The sequence below is a fragment of the Arachis stenosperma genome, chromosome 9 (assembly GCF_014773155.1).
Source record: "Arachis stenosperma cultivar V10309 chromosome 9, arast.V10309.gnm1.PFL2, whole genome shotgun sequence".
In the NCBI taxonomy this organism is placed as follows: Eukaryota; Viridiplantae; Streptophyta; class Magnoliopsida; order Fabales; family Fabaceae; genus Arachis; species Arachis stenosperma.
In genome coordinates, this window is record NC_080385.1 from 117,222,429 (window position 1) to 117,248,312 (window position 25,884).

Below are 25,884 nucleotides of genomic sequence, written 5' to 3' on the forward strand. Positions count from 1 at the left end.
GTCGGTTTCGACCCACAGCCGACGCAATCCGACTCTCAAGCCAGATAAGGCATTCCAGCGGCATAACCTCTGCAAGTTTCTACTTTTTGTAGGCGCTGATTCTCCAGCTGAAGTATGCCGAACATGACCTCTGCAAGTACTTGCAGGCGTTGATTCTCTAGCTGAAGCATGTGCCATACCCCCGCACAATCATTCACACATAAAGCCCACGGCTTAACATTCTCACATCGGCACCCTAACTAGCTACTTTCCTTCACCTTCTCGTGACCTTTTATTCATTTCATAATCACACGTGTCGTATTCTCTTTCCTCTTTCCTTATTTTCCTTAACAAACCAAACTCAAATCATAACTTGAAACAAAATATATTCTCAAAAGCTGAATATAAAATCTTATACTTTCTTAGTAAATGAAGCTGAAAATAAGATTTTCTGTAATAAATCGAAATCAAATAGTTTTCAGTAATTAAAATGTTTTCTTTGAAGTTAAGCCACTTTCTATTTTAATAAAATTCAAACCTTTCAAATCTTATGTTATTGAGTCAAACCAATAATTATTAATAAATCAATTCAATAATTTTTCAAAATAAGCTTATAAATCAGATTTTTAAAAAATGAAATCACTTTTCGTATATTTTTACAAAAATTAGACAGCATCTCTGCCTGAAATTGGACTTCACCACCCTTTCCAAGTCCCAACCGAACCATTCTCAACTTTTTTTCAATCGTTTCCAATAACTCAAACTCAATTCATCAAATACTCATACAACATGTTTTCAATAATCAACTCAACATATTCAAATTAATAAATAACCAGATTAATCACCATTCACAGCCATAATTCAACCAATTTCATCACATTCAATTATATTCACAATCACCAACAATCTCAATTTCATCAATTTTCATCACTTAATGAAACGAGATATTTATGAATTATTTACAGTTACTCACTAAACTTTAATGGCATTCGTAAATTAAAACAGCTAATTATGAAATAAATTCCCTACCTTCGTACGAAATAAGAATCAACGAAAATTTTGGAAAAGCTTTCTGACCGAGCTATTGAAGAAGAAAACGTTAGAACTCGTCTGTGCCTCTTAGAACTCTAATTGGCCGAACTCAAGGGGAAGAAGAGCTACGTCACCGTCAATTTTTAACAGACAAAAGTAACGTCAAAGTGTAAAAAAAGAGAATACGAACACTTTTACTCAATTAAATTTTTAATTAGAGTTACGGATCTCAAGAAATCAAAACCGAAAGCTCAGAGCTTCTACGGTTTTTTTCACCCACACTCTCGGTCTCTCTTTGTTTCTTTTCCAAGTGCAGTTCGGTGAGGAAGGAAGGGAAATAAGTTCAGTGAGGAAGGAAGGGAAATAAAGATGAGTAAAGGGTAACGGTGAAACTTGAGGATTTGTGGCATTAAAGTATTATTAGGTGTCAAAAGAATAATAAAGTAATCAAAACATGTGTCATTATTATATATGTATGTATGCATTGCATGTTTTATTTCAATCTCTTTTATTTTATTCTCTTAATGGTTTCCGTTTGTTGCATAGAACCAAATAATAATAATAATAATGATAATAATAATAAAAATAAAAATAAATTTAATTTTTATCTTATCATATTATTTCTTTTGAAAAATAATTTAATTTAATAGAATAAGTAATAATTAAATTAAACTTTAATAATTATAAAATTATATTTAATTATTTTTGTTAAAAATAATTTTTTTAAAAATTACATTTCAATATAATATTTTAGCTCATAAATAGATAATTATTTAATTTTCAAAAACTTGAGGTGTTACAGGGGCTCAGTGACGCAACCCCTAACAGCGGCGACGATAGTGACTCCACGAACGGCGACTGGGCGCAGCAGCGCGAATAGCGCCTCCTCCTTCTTCCTCGGTCTTCCTCCCTTCACGCGTTTGTCTCTCCTGTGCATCCTCGGGGTCGGTCGTGATGGGATATGTGACGGCGGTGGAAGCTGACAACAACCCGCTCGTAATGAAGACGATGACGGTGGCGGCATTCCTCGGCGACAGCAGAACGCAAACTAATGGCGGCGATGGAGGCACAACGGCGCTCCTTCCTCGCACAGCTCTTCCTCTCGCTCAACGTCTCTCCCTTCTTGACGGCGACACGACGGCGCGGCGGCAGTGATTTTCGCCGGTGCCGTCCTCCCTCTTCCCCCTCTCCTTCTCTTGCTCTCTTATTTCAGCTTCCCCCTTTCTTTTCCTTTCTTTCCCTCTCCATTCTTCCCTTTCTATTGCCGTGTGTGTGTTTTTGTGTTGTGTGTGCCTTTGGAAAAAAGGGGTGTGGGCTTGGGAGGATTTAGGGTTAGGATGAGTGACAGTGAGTGAGTGAGTGTGGGTAGGGTTAGGGTAAAATTAGGATTAGGATTTTCAATTTGAGAATTAGAGTTTAGTTTTGAAAAAATATAAAATTAGATATTTTTGGATAAATTGAGATTTGATAATTTTAATTAAATTAGGATATAGAATATTAAATATTTCTGAAAATTATATAAGTTTTATCAATTTTAAATTTAAAATCTCATCACTTTGATTTAATTATTTTTTTGATAAATAATGTTTTAAAAATAAAATAATGAATAATTAAAATAAATCACAAATAATTTATTATTTAATTTTTAACAACCAGAAATTTTGCATGCTTAATAATGAGTGTTGGGTTATGGTTGGTTTAGAAATTTAGTAGAGAGAAGGAAAGAACCACAACTCTATATTTTGTTCTTAAGGAAGTTTTTCAAAAATTTATTTAAATGTAAAAATATATTAAATTTTAGAGTGATAATGAAACAAAAAAATAATATTTGTTATAAATTTATCTTAAATAAGAGAAGGAGGGTGACCCAGCAAGCGATTTTGCCTTTTGCAATGAGTAAAAATTATATATTAGTTTTGTAAAAAGTTATAAAATAATATATACCATTTTTAAAAAATAATCATTTAATCTTTAATTTTTTATGAAAAATAATTAATTAATATAAATAATATTTTAAAAATTAAATTTTTTTTAAAAAATAAAATTATTTTAAAGATTTTAATATTTTAAAATAATTTTTTTCATTACAAAATTTCTTGTATTTTGTGATAAACAAATAACTTGTTACAAATAATATTGAATTTCGTGACAAATTAATTTTTTTGTTACAAAATATTTTGAAATTTTGCAATAACTTTATCTTTTGTTACAAAATATTATAAAATTTTGCAACAAAACACTGGTTCGTTACAAAAGCCAATATAATTTGTAACAAAAAAATTAAATCATTACAAAATAATAATAAGTTTTGTAACAAATTAGATTGTTGTTACAAAACAATATTTCGTCTATCATTCACTAATTTTTGTTAAAGTTTTTGTTACAAATGTTTCATTTTCTTGTAGTGATTGGAGATGTAAAAACTATATAAAAATAACTATCAAACTTCATCGTATATACAGTTTGATATCTTAAATATTTTTTCGCTCTAACTCATTAACTTTTGGCACTTGATCGTTTGTCAATGTAATTAACTAAAAATATAATCTATTCAAAACGATATTTTATATTACTTTTTAATAGAAGGGAAAAAAGGAAAGAAAAACAGAAACACAAACACAAAGAAAAGCAAGCATATATCATTGAAGACAACAAACTAAACCCAAACAAAGAAAGATAGACGAAATGCACATTGAAGAGACCAATAACAATAGTGGACCACCCTTATTGCCTTATCCGTAGTGACATATCACTTACTGAGACAAACTAAAGACTAGTAGGCTTGTCCTTATTTACTCAAATTAAAACAAAAAATACAACATAATCTGGCAATAAGATAGGAAGAGGGGCCTTATTCAATATTCATCGTTGTTCCTCTTCAGTTGGACTTAAAAGTCCAAGATAAGATCTCGGTATTTTGCGAGTATTGCCCAGTAGAAGCAGATAGCCCTACCACAACCTTTTGAGGAAGCTTAGTGCTCAAGTCGACGTCGTAAGAAAGAGTGTTAGGTTGGTTGTCGAGATATGTAGAAACACTGACGGTTATCCTCTTAAGGGCAGAGTTATATGTTATCTTTGCAGTGGTTACGGCTCCATCATGCCAGTTCCAGTAACCAACAGCCGATGACCTGATAGAGTTGATATTAATTCCGATGTGGGGATAACTGGGATCCCCAATCTCGAAATTGGAAAAGGTATCAAATTCAACAGCAACAATCTTGTCAGATGCATCGTTAAAGAGGCCGAGAAACTTCCCAGAAGATTCAGGTGGAATTTCAGTATCAGCATTAGCAAGGAAGAAGGCAAGACCGTCACCAGGTCCAGGAGCAAATTCACTACTGTAGGGTTTTGAGATGCGAAAGACGAAGGTGGTTTCAAAGCCTGCTCGGAAACCACTGTGGTCGTACAGGTGCACAGGGTCGGAGAATAAAACTCGGCCAACTCTGTTTCCTAGTGGGATGCCATCGCTGTCCAAGTTGGTGAGTCGAATGACATTGTGATCGGTAATGGTTGCATCTCCTTGGAACTTGATCTCTTTGGAGTTCGTGGGGGCAAATTTGTGCAAGTTAAATGAGACACCCATGGCTATGGCTTTGTGGCTTTTGGAAATGAAATGAGATGTGAGTTTGGGTTGGGATGCCAAGCCTACCGCAGCAGCTCGGTATTTATAGTGTGGCGATTGGAGTAAGTACACCTTAGCTTCTTAATTAGGTACGTAGTTTCGTATGCATGGCCTCTAACAACCATTAACACAATACGTCACGTCCATGCGGTAACATATATGGTGTCATCACCCCTATCATAAATGCTTCTATGTAAAATACACGTGATTCAGATTCAATTATGGATTTTTTAACATAAGCTGTCAAATTATAAAGGATTATTATAATCTAAGAGCCCTTAAACTAGACTTATTATAATAAGGCCGTGCTAATATAGTCTCTCCAATCTTATTTATTTATACATACTACACTACAAATTATTTTTAATCCTATGATTCCAACCATCCTCCGATCCGCGTGGGTTTTTCTTTAATTTATCCCTTCTTCATCTAAGTCTATATGAGGATTCATATGTTGCACATGACGAGAGAAGATAATCAATGAGAAATAATAAATTAAAACAAATATGATAACTAGTATTTAATTTATATTCATAATAATATCTCGGGATTATTTAATTTTGTTGTTCATTTCTTTGGTTTGATTATTATTTCTCTTAAACTATTTCTTGAACATTGAATATTTAATGCAACATAAAAATATGTCTTGTATTAAAATTAAATTTATTTTGATTTGAAAATTTTATACTTTTTAAAATACAGAAATAAAAATAATGAATCTTTTTCTTTTAAATCATGTTTAGGGAAATATATATATATATTGTTTTAAAATGATCCCATTTTAATTTACATTATTTAAATATTCTTTAAACAAAATATATAATTTATAATGCATAGAAATATTAACTTTTTTATTTTTTTTTAATTTCTTTTTAAAAACAGAATAAATAATATAATTCTAAATACATGCCTATCCACTACTAGAAAATAGCTTAATAAAGACAGATTTATAGACAGATTTGGTCTATATTACAGATGGATTTTTAGTTACCGACGAAATTACCGACGGATTTTGTCCCTCTATAAAAGCCTCGTCAGAAATTATTTACCGACGGATTTTTTTCGTCGAAAAATTACCGATGGATTTTTACCATTTACCGACGGATTTTTCCTCTGTAAATTCTCCACCCATTTCCTGAAGACGACGAACTTTCCGTCGGATTTTCCGTCGGTAATTATAGACGGATTTTCTGACAGATTTTCTGTCGGTAATTTTTTTTAGATTACAGACAGAAAATCCGTCTGTAATTCTGTCAGTAAGATAAAATGGATTTTTTTTAAAATTTTTTCATTGTAAAATAAACCTGTTTTATACAAAATAATATAAATTTAATAATTACAATTTTTTATCTAATTAGTATTCAAATATTTATAATATTACAAAAAATAAACAAATTCATCATATTATAAAGCTAAAAGAAAAGTATTATAAACAAGCAAGTCAATATAATTCAAGACATAAACAAAGTGTATTATCAACTATAATCCTCAGTATATTGTTCAACCATATTAAATTTATCAACTATAGTCCTCAGCGTCATCTTCATCCCCATCATCATCATAGTCTTCATCCGAAGAGATTGAAGGTGGCAGCGGTGGCGATGGCCGTGGCGGTGGAGCAGTAGTGGAACTACTTGATGCTCTAACCTTCTTGTAATAGCTAACATAAGCCTCATTCCATATCTTCTGTTTCAGCTTTTCCTTCTTGGCCTTTCCAATTGCCCGTTCTAACTTTTCTAACTTCTTTTGAGTCGTTTCCAAAGGAGCCAAGCGTGTATCCAACAACTTACTAATACGTTCATCTATCTGTTGAGTAACACGTTGAAAAGCTCTTTATTGAAATTATGAATCTTTTCTCGCAAATCAGGAACAAAATTTTGATTTGTAGATGCTCTTCCAGGTACAGAGTTGGCAGAAGTGGTTCTAGACTTAATAGAGCTAGAAAAGAATGCTCCTTTTCCGTAAACTCGATTATTCTTTTTCCCACCACACACTTCCTCCCAAATCAAGTCTTCATCAATTGGTGGTAGCTCCATTCCTTGTGCTTGAGCCTCGACATGTTGGGCCTGAATTTCTGCTAACTTTTTTATAAACTTCTCCTATTGCACAATGATTATTATCAAAAGAAAAATACCAACAAATTTTCATCCTTTCCCAATAATTCAGATAGAATAAGCTCTAAAATATTCATGATTCTCATTACAAAATACAAAATAATATTCTCACAAGATAGCAACAGGAACAATTGGCGAAAGGAACAATTAACTAAAGTAGAAGAATAAATGACATAAATCAAGACATCAAACAGCTGAGAATATCCCAATTAGGTGGCATGCATTATTAACAGCATTTGTTTGCCACACACAAAAAAGGTTTTTAACAGCATTTGTTTGCCACACAAAAACTCAATTCATTAACATATCAAATACTCATTGATTAGAATATATATATATATATATATATATAATAATAATAATAATCTATAATTAGGTGAGCCAATTTAATATTCTTATATTCATGCATAGTTAGTTTCACATTCTTCAATATTCTTATATTCATGAATTACTGCAACATCTCACTGAAAATGCAGCAAAAAGAACAGTGAATCCATCTTTTTCAAATCTGTAAATTAAAACACATGTTGCTTTGCTCAGATCTCGAAGAAATTAGAGTTTCGTTTTGCTTGAAATGTTAAAAAATAAAGGTACCATAACTCTGGTTTTTGGATGTAATGCTGTTATAAAAATAAAGTTAAAAAACACAACAACTACAACTAATAATAATAAGTAACAGAGAAGAAACTAAATAGTAGTAGTGAAAAATCTATCTACTTAATATTTATACTATATCTCACATGAGTGTCTTGAGAGCGTTTGTCCACCCATTTAGGCTTGTCACTTTTAAGTGTGTGGGTTTTCTTGAAGACTTCCTCATGAGTTAGTGTACGGTCTAACTGCTTCTTCTGTTCCACATAAACACAGAATAAAAAAATTTTATATAAATAAATGTCTATTAAATAAGATCTGAAGCCACTTAAATTATGTTACCATCCTCTCTATAGTTGAGCTCAATGGAATAGAACCACCGCAATGGACAGAACCACCTAAGAGTGACGCTCGATTCTCCCTCACTTTTTTCCTTATATTTTTCCATTTCACATCCGTTTCTCAGTACTTTTCCAACACCTTTTTGTAAGCAGAAATTAGCCATTCGTGGGTTGTATCCACACCCTCATGGATATCCGACATCATTTGACTAAATCACTTACTTGTCCTATATTTGAAAGCCTTCCAAAAAAACTCCTCATCATCGTCATCAATAAGAAAATGGCTCTACACATAAAAAAGATACTATAATATAAGATAAGACAAGAAAATAACCCAGTATTAAGCTCTTTTTGGATACAAGAAAATAACTCCAGTTCATGATTCATTGTTACCTCTTTTTGGGTCCTGTATATTCCTATTTTAATTATGTAAGAAATTTATTCGAAAAATAAACAGAGAGTATATAACTATATATCATGAATTATGGTATATCAACATGATTATTCAAAACTGATTGAAACAGGTAAACAAAACTTAGCAATTTATATACAGGACATTTATAAAGCTAAGTGAAACACATATTCTCATGATATTTTTCTTGCAGGACATTATATACAAGCCATTTATAATTTCTCTTGAATATAATCAGCACATTAGCGAAAAATAAAGGGAATAACGTTATGCATATAATTTCTCTTGCATATTCTCATGTATAAAAGCTTGTTATTGAGGATACAAGGGAATAAAGTTATTAATAAACACATTAGCAAAAATGAAAGGGTAGAATTATAGTATAGATGACAAAGATATACATAAATCATATATGATCATTGATATATATGTTATTTTTACCTTCCACTCCTTAAACCAAAGCCTCTTTGTCAGAAGAGGGACATCCCCAAACTTTTTATATGGTTTATCATACCGTTTCTTGATGATCTCTGTAATCTTATGCGAACCAAGAAGGAAAGGTAACCAACTGATAATTTCATAAAGAATTGACAAGTTAGGAAACTAAAAAAAAGTAATTATTTCTCTATTTCAAGCAATCAAATTTTACCTTTTTTTCCATCTGGAACCAATCTTTGTTTTGTGACAACATTAGGAACCGATGCAGTTTCTGATGGAGGAGATTTACTAGAGCTTCCAAGTGTCTCTGAATCAACTAATAGGCTGAAATTGCGAGACAGATGAGGAATCGAAATTGGAAGAGGGGGTGGTGGAGGGCCCATACATCCTGGAGTAAGCCAAGTTGGTGGAGGAAGACTAGGTGGAGGGCCCATACATCCTGGAGTAGGCCAAGTTGGTGGATGAAGACTAGTGTAGCCTGGATTAGGCACCATCAAATACAGTTGGTGGGTAAGTGGTCCTGACTGAAAATCTGGCACAACTGAAGTCCTAGAAGAGGTGGAGTTGGTGGTAATAGCGGCTACGACGGTGGTTCGAGAACCTCTATGACCCTTGACACCTTTACCCTTGACCCGAGGAGCCATGATCTACATATATATTAAAGACAAAATTAAAATAACACAAGCTAAAATAATATTAAAGATGAAACCAGCATGCATTCCATCAACTGATTTGCTCCGCATGCATGGCTGGCCTTTACTTCTATATACAATCATTGGCCAATGGCATATAGGCATACAAGTACAAAACTTACTCGAGATAATCAGAGGATCAAACTCTTAGATCAAACCCAAGGGAGTCTACAAAAATAAGTTGTGCCTCCTACAACAATGAAAGGATAAGGTAAGAAGTAAACTTGTTTAGCTTTTTGGGCGACAATGAAAAGATCATAGTGGCGATATCTTTTGCTATGGTTGACTTCAGTTATTTTGTAGTCATTATGAATACGTGTTCCATTTGGACGACTTGGATCATACCATTGACATTTAAACAAATTAAAACAACTCGATTAGAGTCATCACCAGTGTATTCAAGCTCGAGTATATCTTCTAATAATCCAAACCAATCACTTTCCCCATTTCATGCATCACCTTTGACATACACACCGGTGTTATCGGTTTTCTTTCCTTTTGCCCTTGCAAGAGTATGAAATGTATATCCATTTACTTTATAAATTGGATAACTTGTTGCTTTGTTTGAAGGACCCCAAGAAAGTGATTGCAAACCGGGATCAATAATTTCGTTGCATTGATTTTGAACCTAGTTAAAAACATGAATCAAACTATTTAATAAAAGATATGTGATTACTATGTAATACATCTATGATACGAATCTATGCACTTAAATATGATGCAAACCAAGGGGAAAATCGCTCATCGCTTTCTCCAGGACAAGTTTCTTTCCAAAACCTTGATGAAAGTAGGACTAGAGTTGATAAACTATGGGATTCGTTAGTAGAACAAGTGTAATCAACTATTTAATAAAAGATTTGTGCACTTACATATAGAAAGGGCTAACTTTGCTTTCATTGAGTAGAATATGCAAATGAGCTGTAGCCTTGTCCCGTTCGTCTAACCAATGATCCTTAGCTTTTCCAACCTTGCGACCAGGTCTATTAAATATTGATAAAGAAGCTTTAATTGTGTCTCCCCCGTCATCATTTCTTCCCACACGAGTTCGGCTCAATAAGATATGTGGTTCAAAGTAGAAAGAAACAAAACTTAGAGTCTCCTTTGCCAAGAAAGCCTCACAAATCGAACCTTCAACCCTTGCTCTATTTTTCACTATTCGCTTGAATGCTCCTATCACCCTTTCAAATGGATACATCCACCTATATTGGACAGGTCCACACACACGTGCCTCATATGCTAGATGAATTGACAAATGCTCCATCACATTAAAGAATTCCGAGGGAAATATCCTTTCTAACTTACAAAGGATAATGGGAATATTCTGCTCCATAACCTCTAAATCATGAACTTTGAGGGTGGTTGAGCACAAGTCTTTGAAAAACTGGCTTAACTCGGTAACAGGCTTCCATATATTTGTAGGTAGTTCTCTGAATGCAGTTGGAAGCAAGCACTGTATAAAAATGTGACAATCATGGCTCTTCATACCAATAAACCTCCCCTGAGAAAGACTTACACATCTAGCAAGGTTAGATGCATAACCATCCGGAAATCTAAGTTGTTGCACCCACTTATACAGGTCTTGTTACTGTTCAGAAGTTAAAGTATAAGCTGCCTTAGGTTTGGACCAATAATTATCACTGACATGCCGCAAATGTAAATCTGGACGCTTGCACAGTTCAGCCAGATCTAACCTAGCCTTTTCATTGTCTTTAGTTCTATCAGTATCCATAACAGTATTTATTATGTTATCAAGCAAATTCTTTTCTATGTGCATTACATCAAGACAGTGACAAACCAGGTTATCATTCCAATAAGGTAACTCCCAAAACACACTTTGCTTAGTCTAATTGTGAGTAATACCATACTCTCACGATTTGATCCACTTTCCATTATCTGATATCTTCCCAAGTCCTTTAACCCTTTGCCAAATCTCCAAACCACTTAATCTGGTAGGAGCCTCTTCACTTTTTATTTTATTCTTCCTGAAGTCATTTTTATTGCGCCTATAAGGGTGGTTTATCGGCAAAAACCTCCGATGACAATCAAATCATGATGCCTTGCCTCCATGTGATAGTGTAAAAGACTTGGTATCCTCCATGCAAATAGGACATGACAATCTTCCTTGTGTCATCCACCCAGACAACATCCCATAAGCCGGGAAATCATTGATAGTCCACATCAATGCTACCTTTAAGACAAAATTCTTCTTTTCTACAATATCATACGTCAAAACACCAGGATTCCACAACTCATTTAATTCGTCAATCAAGGGTCCCAAGAATACATCAATGTTGGCTTTAGGGTTATTAGGACCATGTATTAAGCAAGTCAAGAACAAATAGGGATCTTTCATACACATTCTAGGAGGTAGATTGTATGGAATTACAATTACGGGCCAACAAGAATAAAGCTTGCTAAATTGGATATCTGGGGTAAACCTATCAAAGCAAATACCTAACCTAATGTTTCTAGGCTCCAAAGAAAAATCAGAGTGGATACGGTCAAAGCTTTTCCATGCCTCCCCATGTGACGGATGGGTCATCACACCATCATCACGTTGGTTTTTTATATGCCACGTCATGTGTGGAGCTGAACTCATTGACGCATAAAGCCTTCGAAGTCTAGGGATTAAGGGTAAGTAGTGCATTCGTCTGACAGGAACTCCCTCGGACTTACAACCACCATCGGAAATAGGCTTAAATCTAGGTGCTTCACAAAACTTGCAACTAGTTAGAGCAGCATCGTCTTTTCGATACAACATGCAATTGTTTGAGCGATAATCTATTTTGATTGCCTTCAATCCAAGCTTTTGCACTAACTTCTTAGCCTCATAGTAATCCCTAGGTATGTCACTACCCTCAAGAGCAATTTTCCTAATTAAGGTGGCCCACTACTTAAATGACTCCTGTGATTGGTTTTCCTCGGCCTTAATGCATAACATTCTAACAGCTATCGATAGTTGAGAGTGCACACAACCTTCCCACAAAGGCTTTTGAGCTGCTTCAAGAAGATCAAAAAAGTTTTTAGCCTCTACATGAGGATCTTCTGGACCAGCAGAATTGAAAACCATTTCATGATACTTTCTGGAGTTGTCTTCCCAGCTAATGTCATACATATCACATTCTTCCACATTTGCACCACTTTCTGAACCACCTTCCCCACAATTATTGAATCCCGTCTGATTAATCCCTATGTCGTTAATCTCTCCATGTTCTGTCCAAATTCAATAATTTGGCATAAACCCCTTTTCCCACAAATACATCTTAATAATGTTCAGCTCTTTATAATTTGTGCATCTACACTTAACGCATGGGCATCTACACTTTCCTTCTGACTTCACAACATCTAACTTACTAATCGTTTCTATAAACTCCTCAACCTTGTCATAAAACTCAGGTTTAATACCCCCTCTTGTTGGATTCAACCTATCATACATCCACATTCGATGGTGCCAAGACATATCTTACGAATTCGATGTTTTTAGTACCTATAAATCATCCAACACAAGTAACATTTCATCTCTCATACAACACCCTATCAATATTTAACCATATCAATGTTTTCAATGCAATAAAAGCAACAACACAACATAAGCAATATTTCTTTTATCATACAATATCCTAGAAATCAATGAAGTTTACAATACAAGAATTGTACTAACCTGAAATCCAAGCAAAAAGTTGAAGAGAATTTAAAACATGTTAGGCTAAAAACAGTTAGGTGAGGCTAAAAACATGTTATATTAGTGCAGAATTTAAAATATTAAGCTTCAGCTTCAGCTTCCACCAAATTTATTTTAATGTAGCAAACTAAATATTAAGCTTGTGAATAATCTATCAGGATTTGCTTTTTACAAAAATACCTCTTTGATTGTGGCTTTCACAGGGACACCAAGAACGGCAGTCTCATTCAACCGTCTATCTTTAAGGATCTAAAAACACAGCACAAGTGAGTAGTCTAAGTTAAATTGTAAAACATGTTAAGTGAGGCTAAAAGTTGAAGAGAATTTAAAATATTAGGCTAAAAACAGTTAGGTGAGGCTAAAAACATGTTATAGTAGTGCAGAATTTAAAATATTCTGAGGGGAACAAATAAATGAATTCAATCACTCACTAATAACTTCAGCTTCCACCAAATTTATTTTAATATAGCAAACTACATATTAAGCTTGTGAATAATCTATCAGGATTTGCTTTTTACAAAAATTCCTCTTTGATTGTGGCTTTCACAGGGACACCAAGAACGGCAATCTCATTCAACCATCTATCTTTAAGGATCTAAAAACACAGCACAAGTGAGTAGTCTAAGTTAAATTGTAAAACATGTTAGGTGAGGCTAAAAGTTGAAGAGAATTTAAAACATGTTAGGCTAAAAACAGATATATTTTCCATTGTGTTAGACAATGTGGTTGTCTTGAGAAGAAAATATCCTGCAGTGACAATTTAAAAAACATGACAAAAAATTATATGTATAAGCCTCATGGATGGAGAACAGTTCATATTTCTAGAATAAAAAGATTATAAATGAATGTATCCAGAGCAAGATAATGAAAAAGGTTTCTATACATATAAAGTGGATGGATATAAGAAACAAAAACAGTCATATGAAAGGTCCATATTTGAGCAAAATATATGTGGCCAAATTAGAATATTAATTTGATTTCTATTAAGTACTTAAGAAAAGTGAGAACTCACACCTTAAAAATCAGCTATTAAGTGGGAAGAACCACTCTCTTTAAATACAACATCAAGCATCCCATACTATCCCTAACAATTTCTTATTAGTATGTATCATTATAAATCAAGGAATCTTCAATATATCTTTGTATTCCTCTGCCATCTAACTTCAACAACTCTTTCACAATTAAAAATTTGATAGATGATTGTGCTTTGCAAGAATTTGTTTTGTTCTATAATGGAAAATGATGGTCAAGTTGATTATACCGTGAACCTTTGATTCCAGGGATGCTATACAAATGCTGAGTATTTCATGCAATAATACTTATTTGTGGGACCTGGGCAAGTCAAGCATTCCTAATTGACTACCCACATGAAAGCTTTATCAAGTATATTAAGCCAAATACTGAACATGTGATAAATCTTTAGCTATTAAGTAACAAAAAACTAGAGGGATCAAATGAAAAAAGGAGGATACAAGAAGATAGATTCAAAATAGCACTAGACAAAAAACCACAAACACATAATTGAAACATTTTCGAAACATTTTCAAAACTCTAGTGAGCAAATGCTCAATCAATAACCATGAAATTTTAAATACTATGACAACAAAAAGAAATGCAACACGATGACATGCTAGACATTATACACAGGTGCAGATTTAGTGGTATAAAATTTTCAAGCATACAAACTTGTATTGGCAACTTTTGAATTGAAGACGTTAAATATTTCAACCAAGCAATGAGCATCCATAGCTGCATATGTTATCTACTCTTCTATAAGAGGACGACATGACCAATCACTACATTGGAGTTCCTAAAGTAGTTATAAGTTTGGTTAACAACTTACGTAATTGAAAAATGCCATGGACCAAGTCCTTAAACATGGAATTCCAGCGGATAACCAAACCAGATCCTTATACAAACAAGAGATTCCCCATTCCCTTTCATATTATGAAAATCTAAATTCCATTAAAACACACAAATATAGATGGCAATAAAAGTCAATGAACATTACTATCTATAATTTGCAATATTTGTTTTGTGATGAAACAAATTGATTCTTCAGAAATCACTTTGCATAGCTAAGATATTCTGATCAATATAATCCTGCAAATAGGAGAGCTAGTATGTTTTCTTATTAGAAAGCACATAACAAGATTGAAGAATATTTCCGTTTAAAACTAAATATATTTGGTTTGTCTTATTAAAATAAGATAGAAGAATGTTTCCGTTTAATAATGAGAAAAATAAACTATTTTTATGAAGACAAACATTAAAATCTGCATAATAAGAACAAAAATTCAGCAACTTCATCATCATCAATCAAGCACATATCTCATTATGATCATCATAGAACAAGGGCAACAACACATCAAACATTTACATTATAATCAAACAATAAGGGCAGAAATAGATCAATAACTTTTTTATGTTTAAGACATCCATGATCCATAAACAGCAGCTACTTTAACAATGTATAATGAATTCTTATTAAATCCAGCAAAATATATAATAAATTGACCAAACAATAAATTGATGGAATAATAGGAATGTTAGTCCAAATCTGTGACACTAGAAATGCATGCGGCTAAAGTTCTTCCAAATGAGCAATATTTAATTCTTCTCTCGGTCTAAACTAAGATTTCACTAAGAAAAAAAAAGAAAGAAAATAAAGATCAACACATTCAAGAACCAACCTGAAACAAAACCATTGACAAGCACTAGCAGAACTAGTACCAAAACACCATTCTGAGGCTTTTCATCAAAAAGCTTACATGCATCATTCGAAATGCTTTGATTAAATAAAAAATTCATCACAGCAACTAAATAAATCACAAAATCAAAAGTAAACCCTAGCTTAATCCCAAACCAGAAATGAAATCAAGCAGCAATTAAACTAACTAGAAGAAAATATAGTCACCATCGATGTTAGGTTTGAGGAGAAGAAAAAGTCACTGAAGGAGGATTAAAATTTATACTCATAAAAGTAGAGTTAGGTTTACCGAGAGTGATGATTGACAACGACGAGAGTGATGGAAGTCCCAAAGGTGTTGATGATGGAAGAATGCGGTGGATGACTGTGGTTATGGAACAGCGGTGATGGAAGAATGTGGCGCTGAGGAGCAAGATTTGGAGTGTGAATGGAGTCTGAAGCTGCTTGTGAAACTCGTTTGGAGTGTAACTGTGGAGCTCGAGGGTATAGAAGTAGCATTTAGGTTTAAGTCAATATTACGGACGGAAATTTTTAAATTATAGATGGATTTTTCCGTCTGTAATAATTTAACAAAACGCACCGTTTTTGTCCATTTAATTACAGACAGAAAATCCGTCTGTAACCATTTCCCACGAAAAAAAATTAATTTTTTCGACAGAATTATCAACGGATTTTCTTTTCCATCTGTAATTTATGCTAATTCATTTTTTTATTTTTCGACAAAAAATTCCTCTGAAATTTCGTCTGTATTTCCGTGGGATAAAATCCGTCGAAAATATCTGTCTGTAATAACTAGTTTTCCAGTAGTGATTACATTATATATTTACTTATATTAGTAAGACCTAAACTAATTAATCTTATTTATTTAGTTTTTCCAAAAAATTTTGAAAAAACTAAAAAAAGTTAATTTTTTTCTTGTATCATATATAATTTTTTAAATAAATTTTATTTTTACAAATATTTTGATAGAAACTATATTATATAATAATATATTTATCAAAATAATTAGTTAATAAATTTTAAATATAATAATCAAATTATTTGTCAAGTAATGTAAAATAAACTTTAATTATTTTATATTTTTATGTTGTAGTTTAAAATATCATTTTAATATAATTTTTTAATATTATAAAAACTTTTTTGTATAATAATTAATCTCAATGAATGAAAAATACTTATATTTTTTATATTTATTTATTTTATATTTTTTAGAACAAAAAACTTCCACTTTTATACAATAAAATATGTGATAATCTTCTCTCTGTGTGTGTGCGCGTCCGCGCGCATATGTGTGCGTGTGCGTGTGCTTGTTATATTAAAACTAAAAAATTATATATTTTCTTCTTGGATTTAACAAATATCTTTTTAATAAATTATATATGATGAAAATATTTTGTGAAAGATATTTGTACACCAATTTCTCATATATATATATATATATAAAAGTCTAGTCGAGTTAGAGAATAAAAAATTTAACTAAAAAAATAAAAACAAAATTTAGAAATAATAAAAAAATTATCTTATTATCAATATATAATTATAGATATTATATATATCAAACTATAAATTTTAAATTTAAAAATTATTTTTTTAAATTATTATCTATTTAATATTACCACAAAATAAATATGAATAAGAAAGACTAGAAGTGAAAGTCATGAGGTGGCATATATATTAGAAAGCTTAAAGAATAAAAGAATATTTATCAATCCTATATTAGTCATTATTACATATACACATATGATATATATACGTAGTTGATACATATTATTTATTTAATTTTTTTATAATAAATTAAAAAATAATATTTTCATTTTTTATATATAATATTGTAAATAATTAAACTAGATCTTGACAAATATTTGATAAAAAATTATATTATTAATGATTGGATTTTTGACGGTTTAGAATTCACAAATGAATTCTCGTTGCAACTATAGTTTCTAAACCAATCACTAATCCTTTCATACAAACATTTGTTTGTCACAAGTACAAACCCCTAAATTTATAAACCGAAGTATTGAACCTCGGGTCGTTCTCCCTAGGAATTACAATAAAGTGTCTTGTTATTGGTTGTGAGTTATTTGGGGGTTTTTGAGATTTTATACAAGAAATATAAATGGCAAAGAAAATAAACTAACAACTAACAAAACTCTTGGCAAGATATGAGAACTAGAAGTCCTATCCTAGTTATCCTCCTCAATTGTGATGAGAATTGTTCATTGCTCCCACTTAGTTAACCTCTAACCATGGAGGAAAGTCAAGTGGATGAATCAATTTGATTCCTCAAGTCCTAATCAACTCCTAAAGGAAAGACTAGCTTTAGAGGCATTCAAATCAATTAGCAACTTCTAATTATCAATCAACAAAGGAATTAGATAACTCAAGAGTCACTAATTACTCTACCTAGGCCAAGAGGAACAAAATCTATACTAAAATCCAACCAAGCATTTCATCAAACACTTGGAAGGCACAAAAGAAAAGCATAGTAAATTGACACAAGAATAGAATTTAACAACAATTATTGGAATGAATTAACAACAACAATTAAAAGAAACACATTTATTATGAATTACCTAAAATTGCATTATTGGAAGAAAATAAAGGAACAACAATCTATCCAAAACAAAATGAAGAATTACAAGAATTAAAGTACATAACTAGAAAGAGGAAGAGGAGAAGATTAAGAATTGATAAAGGAGAAGTGAATTAAAGCATGAATTAAACCTAGATCTAAGAAGAGAGATTAACCTAAACCTAATCCTAATTCTAGAGAGAAGTGAGAGCTTCTCTCTCTAAAACTACTTCTAAAACTAAAACTAAGCTCTATGATTCCTAAAAATGATAGATTTCCTGCTTTCCCCTCAATCCTTGATCCTTTTATTCCTTTCTATCAGCAATTGGCACCAAAATGGGTTTAGAAACCCTTCAAAATCGCCAGGCACGTGTTGCTTTAATGAAGTCATGTGCGGACATCGACGCGTGCGCGCACGGTATGCGTGCGCGTCCCTGGCCGATTCTGCAAAGTGCGCGCGAGCACCTTGTGCGCGTGCGCGTGCTTGGCTAATTTCACTTCTTTGATATTTTATGCTTCTCTCCACTTGTATGCTTCCTTTCTTGCTCCCTTTGATCCATGCCTCGCCTCTTTCAATCCTGGAATTACTAGCAAACACATCAAGGCATCTTATGGAATCAAAGAAGAATTAGAATTCATCAAAATAAGGCTTAAAAAGCATGTTTTTACACTTAAGCCCAAATACAGGAGAGATTACAAAACCATGCTAATTCATAGGTTAAATGTGAGAAAAGGTCATCAAAATACTCTAATTTCAATACAAGATAAACCCTAAAAATGGGGTTTATCAACCTCCCCACACTTAAACCTTAGCATGTCCTCATGCTAAAATAAGAAGGAACTAAGGGGTAGAACATTTACTAAATGCAACTAAACTATATGAGTCCTATCTAAATGCAACTACCTAAAGTGAATGCAAATGCTTAGTTCAAACAAATCAATTCCCAAGAGAACATGTGTAAGCACACGAGTTAGGGCAATAGGAATCAAATCCAAACCACAATTGTATTGAATTATCAAAAAGAGTTTAAGCTTGCAAGAATATAGATAATATGGGTGAACACATGTAATCGAACTTTTGAATCCTCATCGGATGTGTATCCGCTCTATTCACTCAAGTGTTTAATGGGTAATTCACTCAATTCTCTTCTAATCATGCTTTCCAAAATTTGATTTTCTTCTAACAATCAACACCCATTCAATGCATGCATACATTCATCATGAGGTCTTTCATTTAGGTTGTAATGAGGTTAGGGTCAAGGTAGGATCAATTATGGTTAAGTGGACTAGGATTTGAATCTTTGATTAGCTTAAACTTTCCCACCTAAGCTATGCAATGACCTATACAATTAAATTCTAACCTAACTACCCATTCTTCACTTTTTCTTTTTCGTACTCATGCATTCTATTTGATTCATAACACTTATGCATTGATTCCTTTTATTGAGCTTCACTTTAGGGCATTTTGACCCCTTTTATTATTTTTCTTCTCTTTTTTTTTCTATATTCCCTTTTTTTTCATTTTTTTTCTCTTCTTTTTTTTTCTTTTCTTTTTATACTTTGTACAAGGACATCAATTACATAAGGTCTTATACATTCAATCAATACATGAATATGTTCTCAATTCCTAAATATGAAGGTGTACTACCCTTTTTTTTATCCCATCCAATGTTCCCAAGCCTCACCAACTTTGAATAATAAACACTCTCACTAGCCTAGGCTAATCAAAGATCCAAGCAAGGGACTTTCATTGATTTTCCGCCTTGGGCTTGTAATGTGCTAAAATGAGAACAAGTTAGTTAATCATAGGCTCAAAATTGGCTAACAATGGAGATTAAAAGGTAGGCTATTTGGGAAAGTGGGCTAATAAAATAATGGCCTCAATCATACAAATGCATGAATACAAGAAATAAATGGACATATAGAATCAAGCAAATCAAGGATCAATCATAGAAAGAGAATAATTGCACACAAGAATGAAAAATAAGTGGTTATAAAATGTAACCACATCAATAGGCTCAAGTCTCACAAGCTTGTGTTCTTAGTTCAATACATGCTTCACAAAGTAAGAATTCAAGCAAGTTTTCACCAAAAATTTCCTTCAATTAATTGGGTTGGTGCCCTATAATTAAGTTTCTTAGAAAATCTTAATATTTGACTAAGCATTGTTGTGATTAAAAAAATTCAAAAATTCCTTAGTTTACCCTTTTTTTTCTTTTCAATTTAAGACCAATTTCTTATGCAAAAGGGTGACTAAGTTTTAACAATTCACAAACAATTCCTAATCACAACCATAAGCTTAAAAAAAAGGAAAACATCTAGTATCCAAAATACCAAAAATCCAAAATGAGCAGTAAAAATATCTAGAACGGACTAAAATAGCAAGATCCAAAATAAACTCAAATGCATCAAATATATACAAAAGTGCGCAAAATAACTAGGTAGTAGCTGAAAATGTTCACCGGTCCTCTCATGGTGCCACCGGCGACCTCTCCACACTTAAGACTAAGCATCGTCCTCGATGCTAAACCTGAGGATCAGGGGCAGGGACACCGGTAGAAGCTAACTCTGTCTGAGGCTGTGGGACCGGCTCCTCATGGGGCTGCTGAGTCTCAGTGGCGTCGGGTGCAGCTGGAGGTGCATCCTGCTGAGTCGGCTCATCAACATCCTCCTCCTGATGATCCTGCTCATCGGAGGCTGGGGAGTCTGGAAACGGAGGTAACTCGGCGCCCAGGGAGATGAGTGCCTGATCCATCCGATCCAGGCGGCGCATAATCTGGCGCTTTTCGCGCTTCAAAAACCGAAACAGACGCTGAACCAGTAGGTAAGTCAGCTTCGGTGGTGAAGAGGGGACTGTCGAAGAAGATGGGGCTGCTGTTGTAGAAGAGGACGGGGCTGCTGTCGAGGCTGAAGGTCCAGCCGTCCCTACAACTGCTCTAGCCCTAGATCGGCGTCTAGTCGGGGGCTTCTCGTGCACCCAACCACCCCAAGGAATAGTAAACTCCTTATCATCGTCATCTGGGGGTGGTGGTATCACATCATCATCTAACCAGGGGACCTCAGCTAAGGCGGCCATGCTGGTGACCAAGGTGGGAAACGGAAGTAGGCCACGAATATGTGCTCGCCACATACACTGCCGGATCAATCGAGGAAAATAAACATCCTTGCCATCCATAACACAACCAATCAGAAGTAGCATCTCCATAGGGATCTCAGAAAAGTGAGTGGTGGGTAAGACATAGTGGGCAAATATCATTTGCCAAGTCTTGGCCTCTCTAGTCAGATGAGAAAAGAGCATCCCTTTAGGCTTAGTGTTGTTTGTATCCATGACCCAAGTGGCATCTGGTAAACCAATTACGCGCCTAAGTGCCTCAAAGTCAAAAGTCATGATGTGAATAGCTATCTCAGCCTGCTGATGAGCGCAGGTGCCATCAGTAAGATGTCGGCACTGCAATGCCTCCTCTATGGCTGTCTCAGTGATCATAACCTCTCTACCCCTCAACTGAACTGAATCCAGAGTAGGACGGAAGAAGTTGCAATAGAATTCCTTAACCCAAGAAATGTTGATATCTCCCAAATCTCTATCAACAAAGTCCATACCCAACTCCAGGATGCGACTAGTAATGGCTCGTCTCACATCATTGGGTAGGAGTAATTTCTTCTCAGTATTCAGCTTCTTTGTCCGATACTTGGAAAGGCGGAGCTCACAGTAAAGATTGGAAAACTTTTTTGGATCGGTAGAAGGTAGCAACTAATTTTCCTTTTCTTCGTCATTCAACGGATTCTTAGCATAATTCTTGTAAATGGAGGAAATAGAGGGTGTAGAATATTTTCTTTTCTTGGAGATAGTGGCTATGGCTTTTCCTTTATCTGACATCCTGAAAAGTATGAAAGAATTTAAGCAATGAAGCACTTAGCATGAACCAAAGAAAGCATGTTGGCTAATAAACAATCATGATGTGAACTGAACTTGAAAGGAAAATTGGTAAACAATTAAGCATAAGCGAACAAGTAAACCAAGAATGCAATGTTCACTGAAGTCAACAACTCTTACTCATTAAGTAATGCAATCATCATACTTTTGAAAGAATGGTTAAAGAGGGTTAAATGTGAGTAGGAGTTAATTGGTTAAAGAAATTAGTGAGTTAGAAAAGTGGATTAGTGGTATGATGATATTTAGGCTTAATAAAAAGAGGAGTTGTGGCTAGACATAGAAATCATGTTCACAATGATTAATGCAAATCCCGGAAGTCAAAAGGAAACGGAAAGTAGCCCAATTTGCAATAGAGACTAAAATGAGACTAGATTTCTTGAAAATTGGGCAGTATCCCGGCTTAAAATTAGACGTTCCCGGATAGCAAAGTAGCACAAACAGCAAGAAGACAACATCAATTAAGCACAGCAGCAATGGTACATCATTCAGCAACACAGAATGCATAAAGTGTAGTCCAAAATCAGCATACAACACCCAAGCAAACAAACAGTGAATCATGCACAAACGGAGCACTTATCAGGCCTAGAATCCTCTATCCACACCTAGCTACCTAATCGCAATTATTTCTAACTAACCTAACATGCCAAGTTTCAATCCCAACTAACTAATAGAAAATTAACCGTAGCTAACAGTAACGAAAAATTAACAGAAAGCAGAGTTGTAGCAGGAACCTGGAGCAGAGTGAAAATGGAAGTAGGGTAGAGAAGTAAGGAAGCAGAGGAAGTGAACTGGCAGAGCGCCGCCGCGAAAGGTGGCAGTCACGGTGGAGCAACGGCGGTGGTGCTCGGGAGGGTAGAGGGCGAAGTGAGTGGAGAAGGCGAGATGAGAGGTGGAGGGAAGTGGGAGAATGAGAAGGAGCGATAATGGGTGAATGGGGTTAGTGGTGTGGCGGCGAATGTGACTGCCAGTGGTTGCCGAACAGAGAGAGAGAACGGAGATGGTGAAAGGGGAAGAAGAAGAGAGATAAGAGGTGCGCGACTGCGCAGTGCTCTTCGCACAGTAGGGTTATCTTCTTTTCAGATCGACACAGGCGCGCACTGTGCGCGTCCGCGCACATTGATGAAAATAAGGACCTACGCGTGAGCGTACAGCGCACTCAAGCGTGGATGGGGAAACTATATAGAAGCGCGTGCGCGTACGGTGCGCTCACGCGTACATTGGCTTGGGCTAGAGGCTTAGAGTGGGCTCAGCGCGCGCCCAACTCTCTAGACAAAGGCCTGGGATGATAGCATTAGCTAGGGGACGCACATGCGGCATATGCGCGTCCGTGATGAGCGGATAATTTATACACTTTTTGGCATTGTTTTTAGTATGTTTTTAGTATCTTTTAGTTAGTTTTTATTATATTTTTATTAGTTTTTAGTTAAAATTCACTTTTCTGGACTTTACTATGAGTTTGTGTGTTTTTCTGTGATTTCAGGTATTTTCTGACTGAAATTGAAGGTTCTGAGCAAAAATCTGATCCAGAGACTGAAAAGGACTGTAGATGCTGTTGGATTCTGACCTCCCTGCACTCGAAGTAGATTTTCTGGAGCTACAGAAGCCCAATTGGCGCGCTCTTAACGGCATTGGAAAGTAGACATCCTGGGCTTTCCAGCAATATATAATAGTCCATACTTTGCCCAAGATTTGATGGCCCAAACCTGCGTAGCAATCCGGCCTCAGAAATTCCAGCGTTAAACGCCGGAACTGGCATAAAACTTGGAGTTAAACGCCCAAACTGGCATGAAAGCTGGCGTTTAACTCCAGAAAAGGTCTCTACACGAAATTACTTCATTGCTCAGCCCAAGCACACACCAAGTGGGCCCGGAAGTGGATTTTTCTGTCATTTACTCATTTCTGTAAACCTTAGGATACTAGTTTACTATTTATAGGATCTTTTGACATTGTATCCGTACCTTATGACCTCATAACACTTTTTACACGTCTCATTGTACCTTCCACAGCATGAGTCTCTAAACCCCATGGTTGGGGGTGAGGAGCTCTGCTGTGTCTTGATGGATTAATGCAATTACTACTGTTTCTTATTCAATCATGCTTGCTTCCATTCCAAGATATCACTTGCTCTTAATCCGGATGAATGTGATGATCCGTGACACTCATCATCATTCTTAACTATGAACATGTGCCTGACAACCACCTCTGTTCTACCTTAGATTAGGTGGATATCTCTTGGGTTCTTTAATCGGAATCTTCGTGGTATAAGCTAGAGCTGATGGCGGCATTCAAGAGAGTCCGGAAGGCCTAAACCTTGTCTATGGTATTCTGAGTAGGACTCAATGATTGAATGACTGTGACGTGCTTCAAACTCCTGAAGGCGGGGCGTTAGTGACAGACGCAAAAGAATCACTGGATTCTATTCCGGCCTGATTGAGAACCGACAGATGGATAGCCGATGCTGTGACAGAGCATCAGGGACGTATTTCCAATGAGAGGATGGGAGGTAGCCACTGACAACGGTGAAACCCTACATACAGCTTGCCATGGGAGGAGTCTTGCGTGTTTGATGAAGATGACAGTAGGAAAGCAGAGATTCGGAAGATGGAGCATCTCCAAAACCTCAGCCTATTCTCCATTACTGCAAAACAAGTACCTTTTTCATGTTCTTTCGCTTTTTACAATCAATCAATCCTGAAAATTTCTGATATCCTGACTAAGATTTACAAGATAACCATAGCTTGCTTCAAGCCGACAATCTCCGTGGGATCGACCCTTGCTCACGCAAGGTATTACTTGGACGACCCAGTGCACTTGCTGGTTAGTTGTGCGGGATTGCAAAAGTGTTATTGCAATTTCGTGCACCAAGTTTTTGGCGCCGTTGCCGGGGATTGTTCGAGTTTGGACAACTGACGGTTTATTTTGTTGCTTAGATTAGGACTGTTTTAATTTTTGGTTTAGAGTCTTTTAGTTGAATCTAGTTTCATATTTTAAGTTTGGTGTCAATTGCATGCTTTTATTTTTCTTTTGATTTTCGAATTTTTCTTGTTCTTAGTCCCTTTTTGATTCATAAAAGTTCTAAGTTTGGTGTCCTCTTTGTGTTTTTCCTTTAAAATTTTCGAAAAAAAAATTGGTGTTTGATTTTCTAAAATTTTAAGTTTGGTGTCATTTTGTGTTTTTCTCTTTCCTCTTTTTAAAAATCAAATCTTTTTCATAAAAACCTTTCAATCATATCTTCTTAATTGCTGTTTTCAAAATCTTTTAATTAACTAATTGATTCAGTTCTCAATTTGCTTTGATTTTATTTTCTTTTTGATTTTCGAATTTTTCTTTTAATTTCCTTTTATTTTATTTTAATTTTTTCGTTTAATTAAAAAAAAAAAAACAAAACAAAATTTATCTCTTTGCAATCATTCTCATTTCCCTTTTGTCCATTATGGACTTAAGTGGAATTAACCAGTCCAGAAGGACTCTGGGGTCATATGCTAACCCCATTACAGCTGCATATGGGAGTAGCATCTGTATACCTCCCATCAAAGCAAGCAGCTTTGAGCTAAATCCTCAACTCATTATCATAGTGCAGCAAAATTGCCAGTATTCCGGTCTTCCACAGGAAGAACCTACTGAGTTTCTGGCACAGTTCTTACAAATTGCTGACACAGTACATGATAAAGAGGTAGATCAGGATGTCTACAGACTATTACTGTTTCCATTTGCTGTAAAAGATCAAGCAAAAAGGTGGTTGAATAACCAACCTACAGCAAG

At 34.6% G+C, this 25,884-nt stretch overlaps 1 protein-coding gene across 1 annotated transcript; it reads right to left on the reverse strand.

The window, feature by feature from the left end:
* Positions 1–3,630: 3,630 nt before the first annotated feature.
* LOC130951209 (mannose-specific lectin alpha chain-like) lies at positions 3,631–4,636 on the reverse strand. The gene has a single exon (XM_057879843.1). It carries the CDS (start codon positions 4,592–4,594, stop codon positions 3,890–3,892), a length of 705 nt encoding a protein of 234 aa, XP_057735826.1. The 5' UTR covers positions 4,595–4,636; the 3' UTR covers positions 3,631–3,889.
* Positions 4,637–25,884: the final 21,248 nt, after the last annotated feature.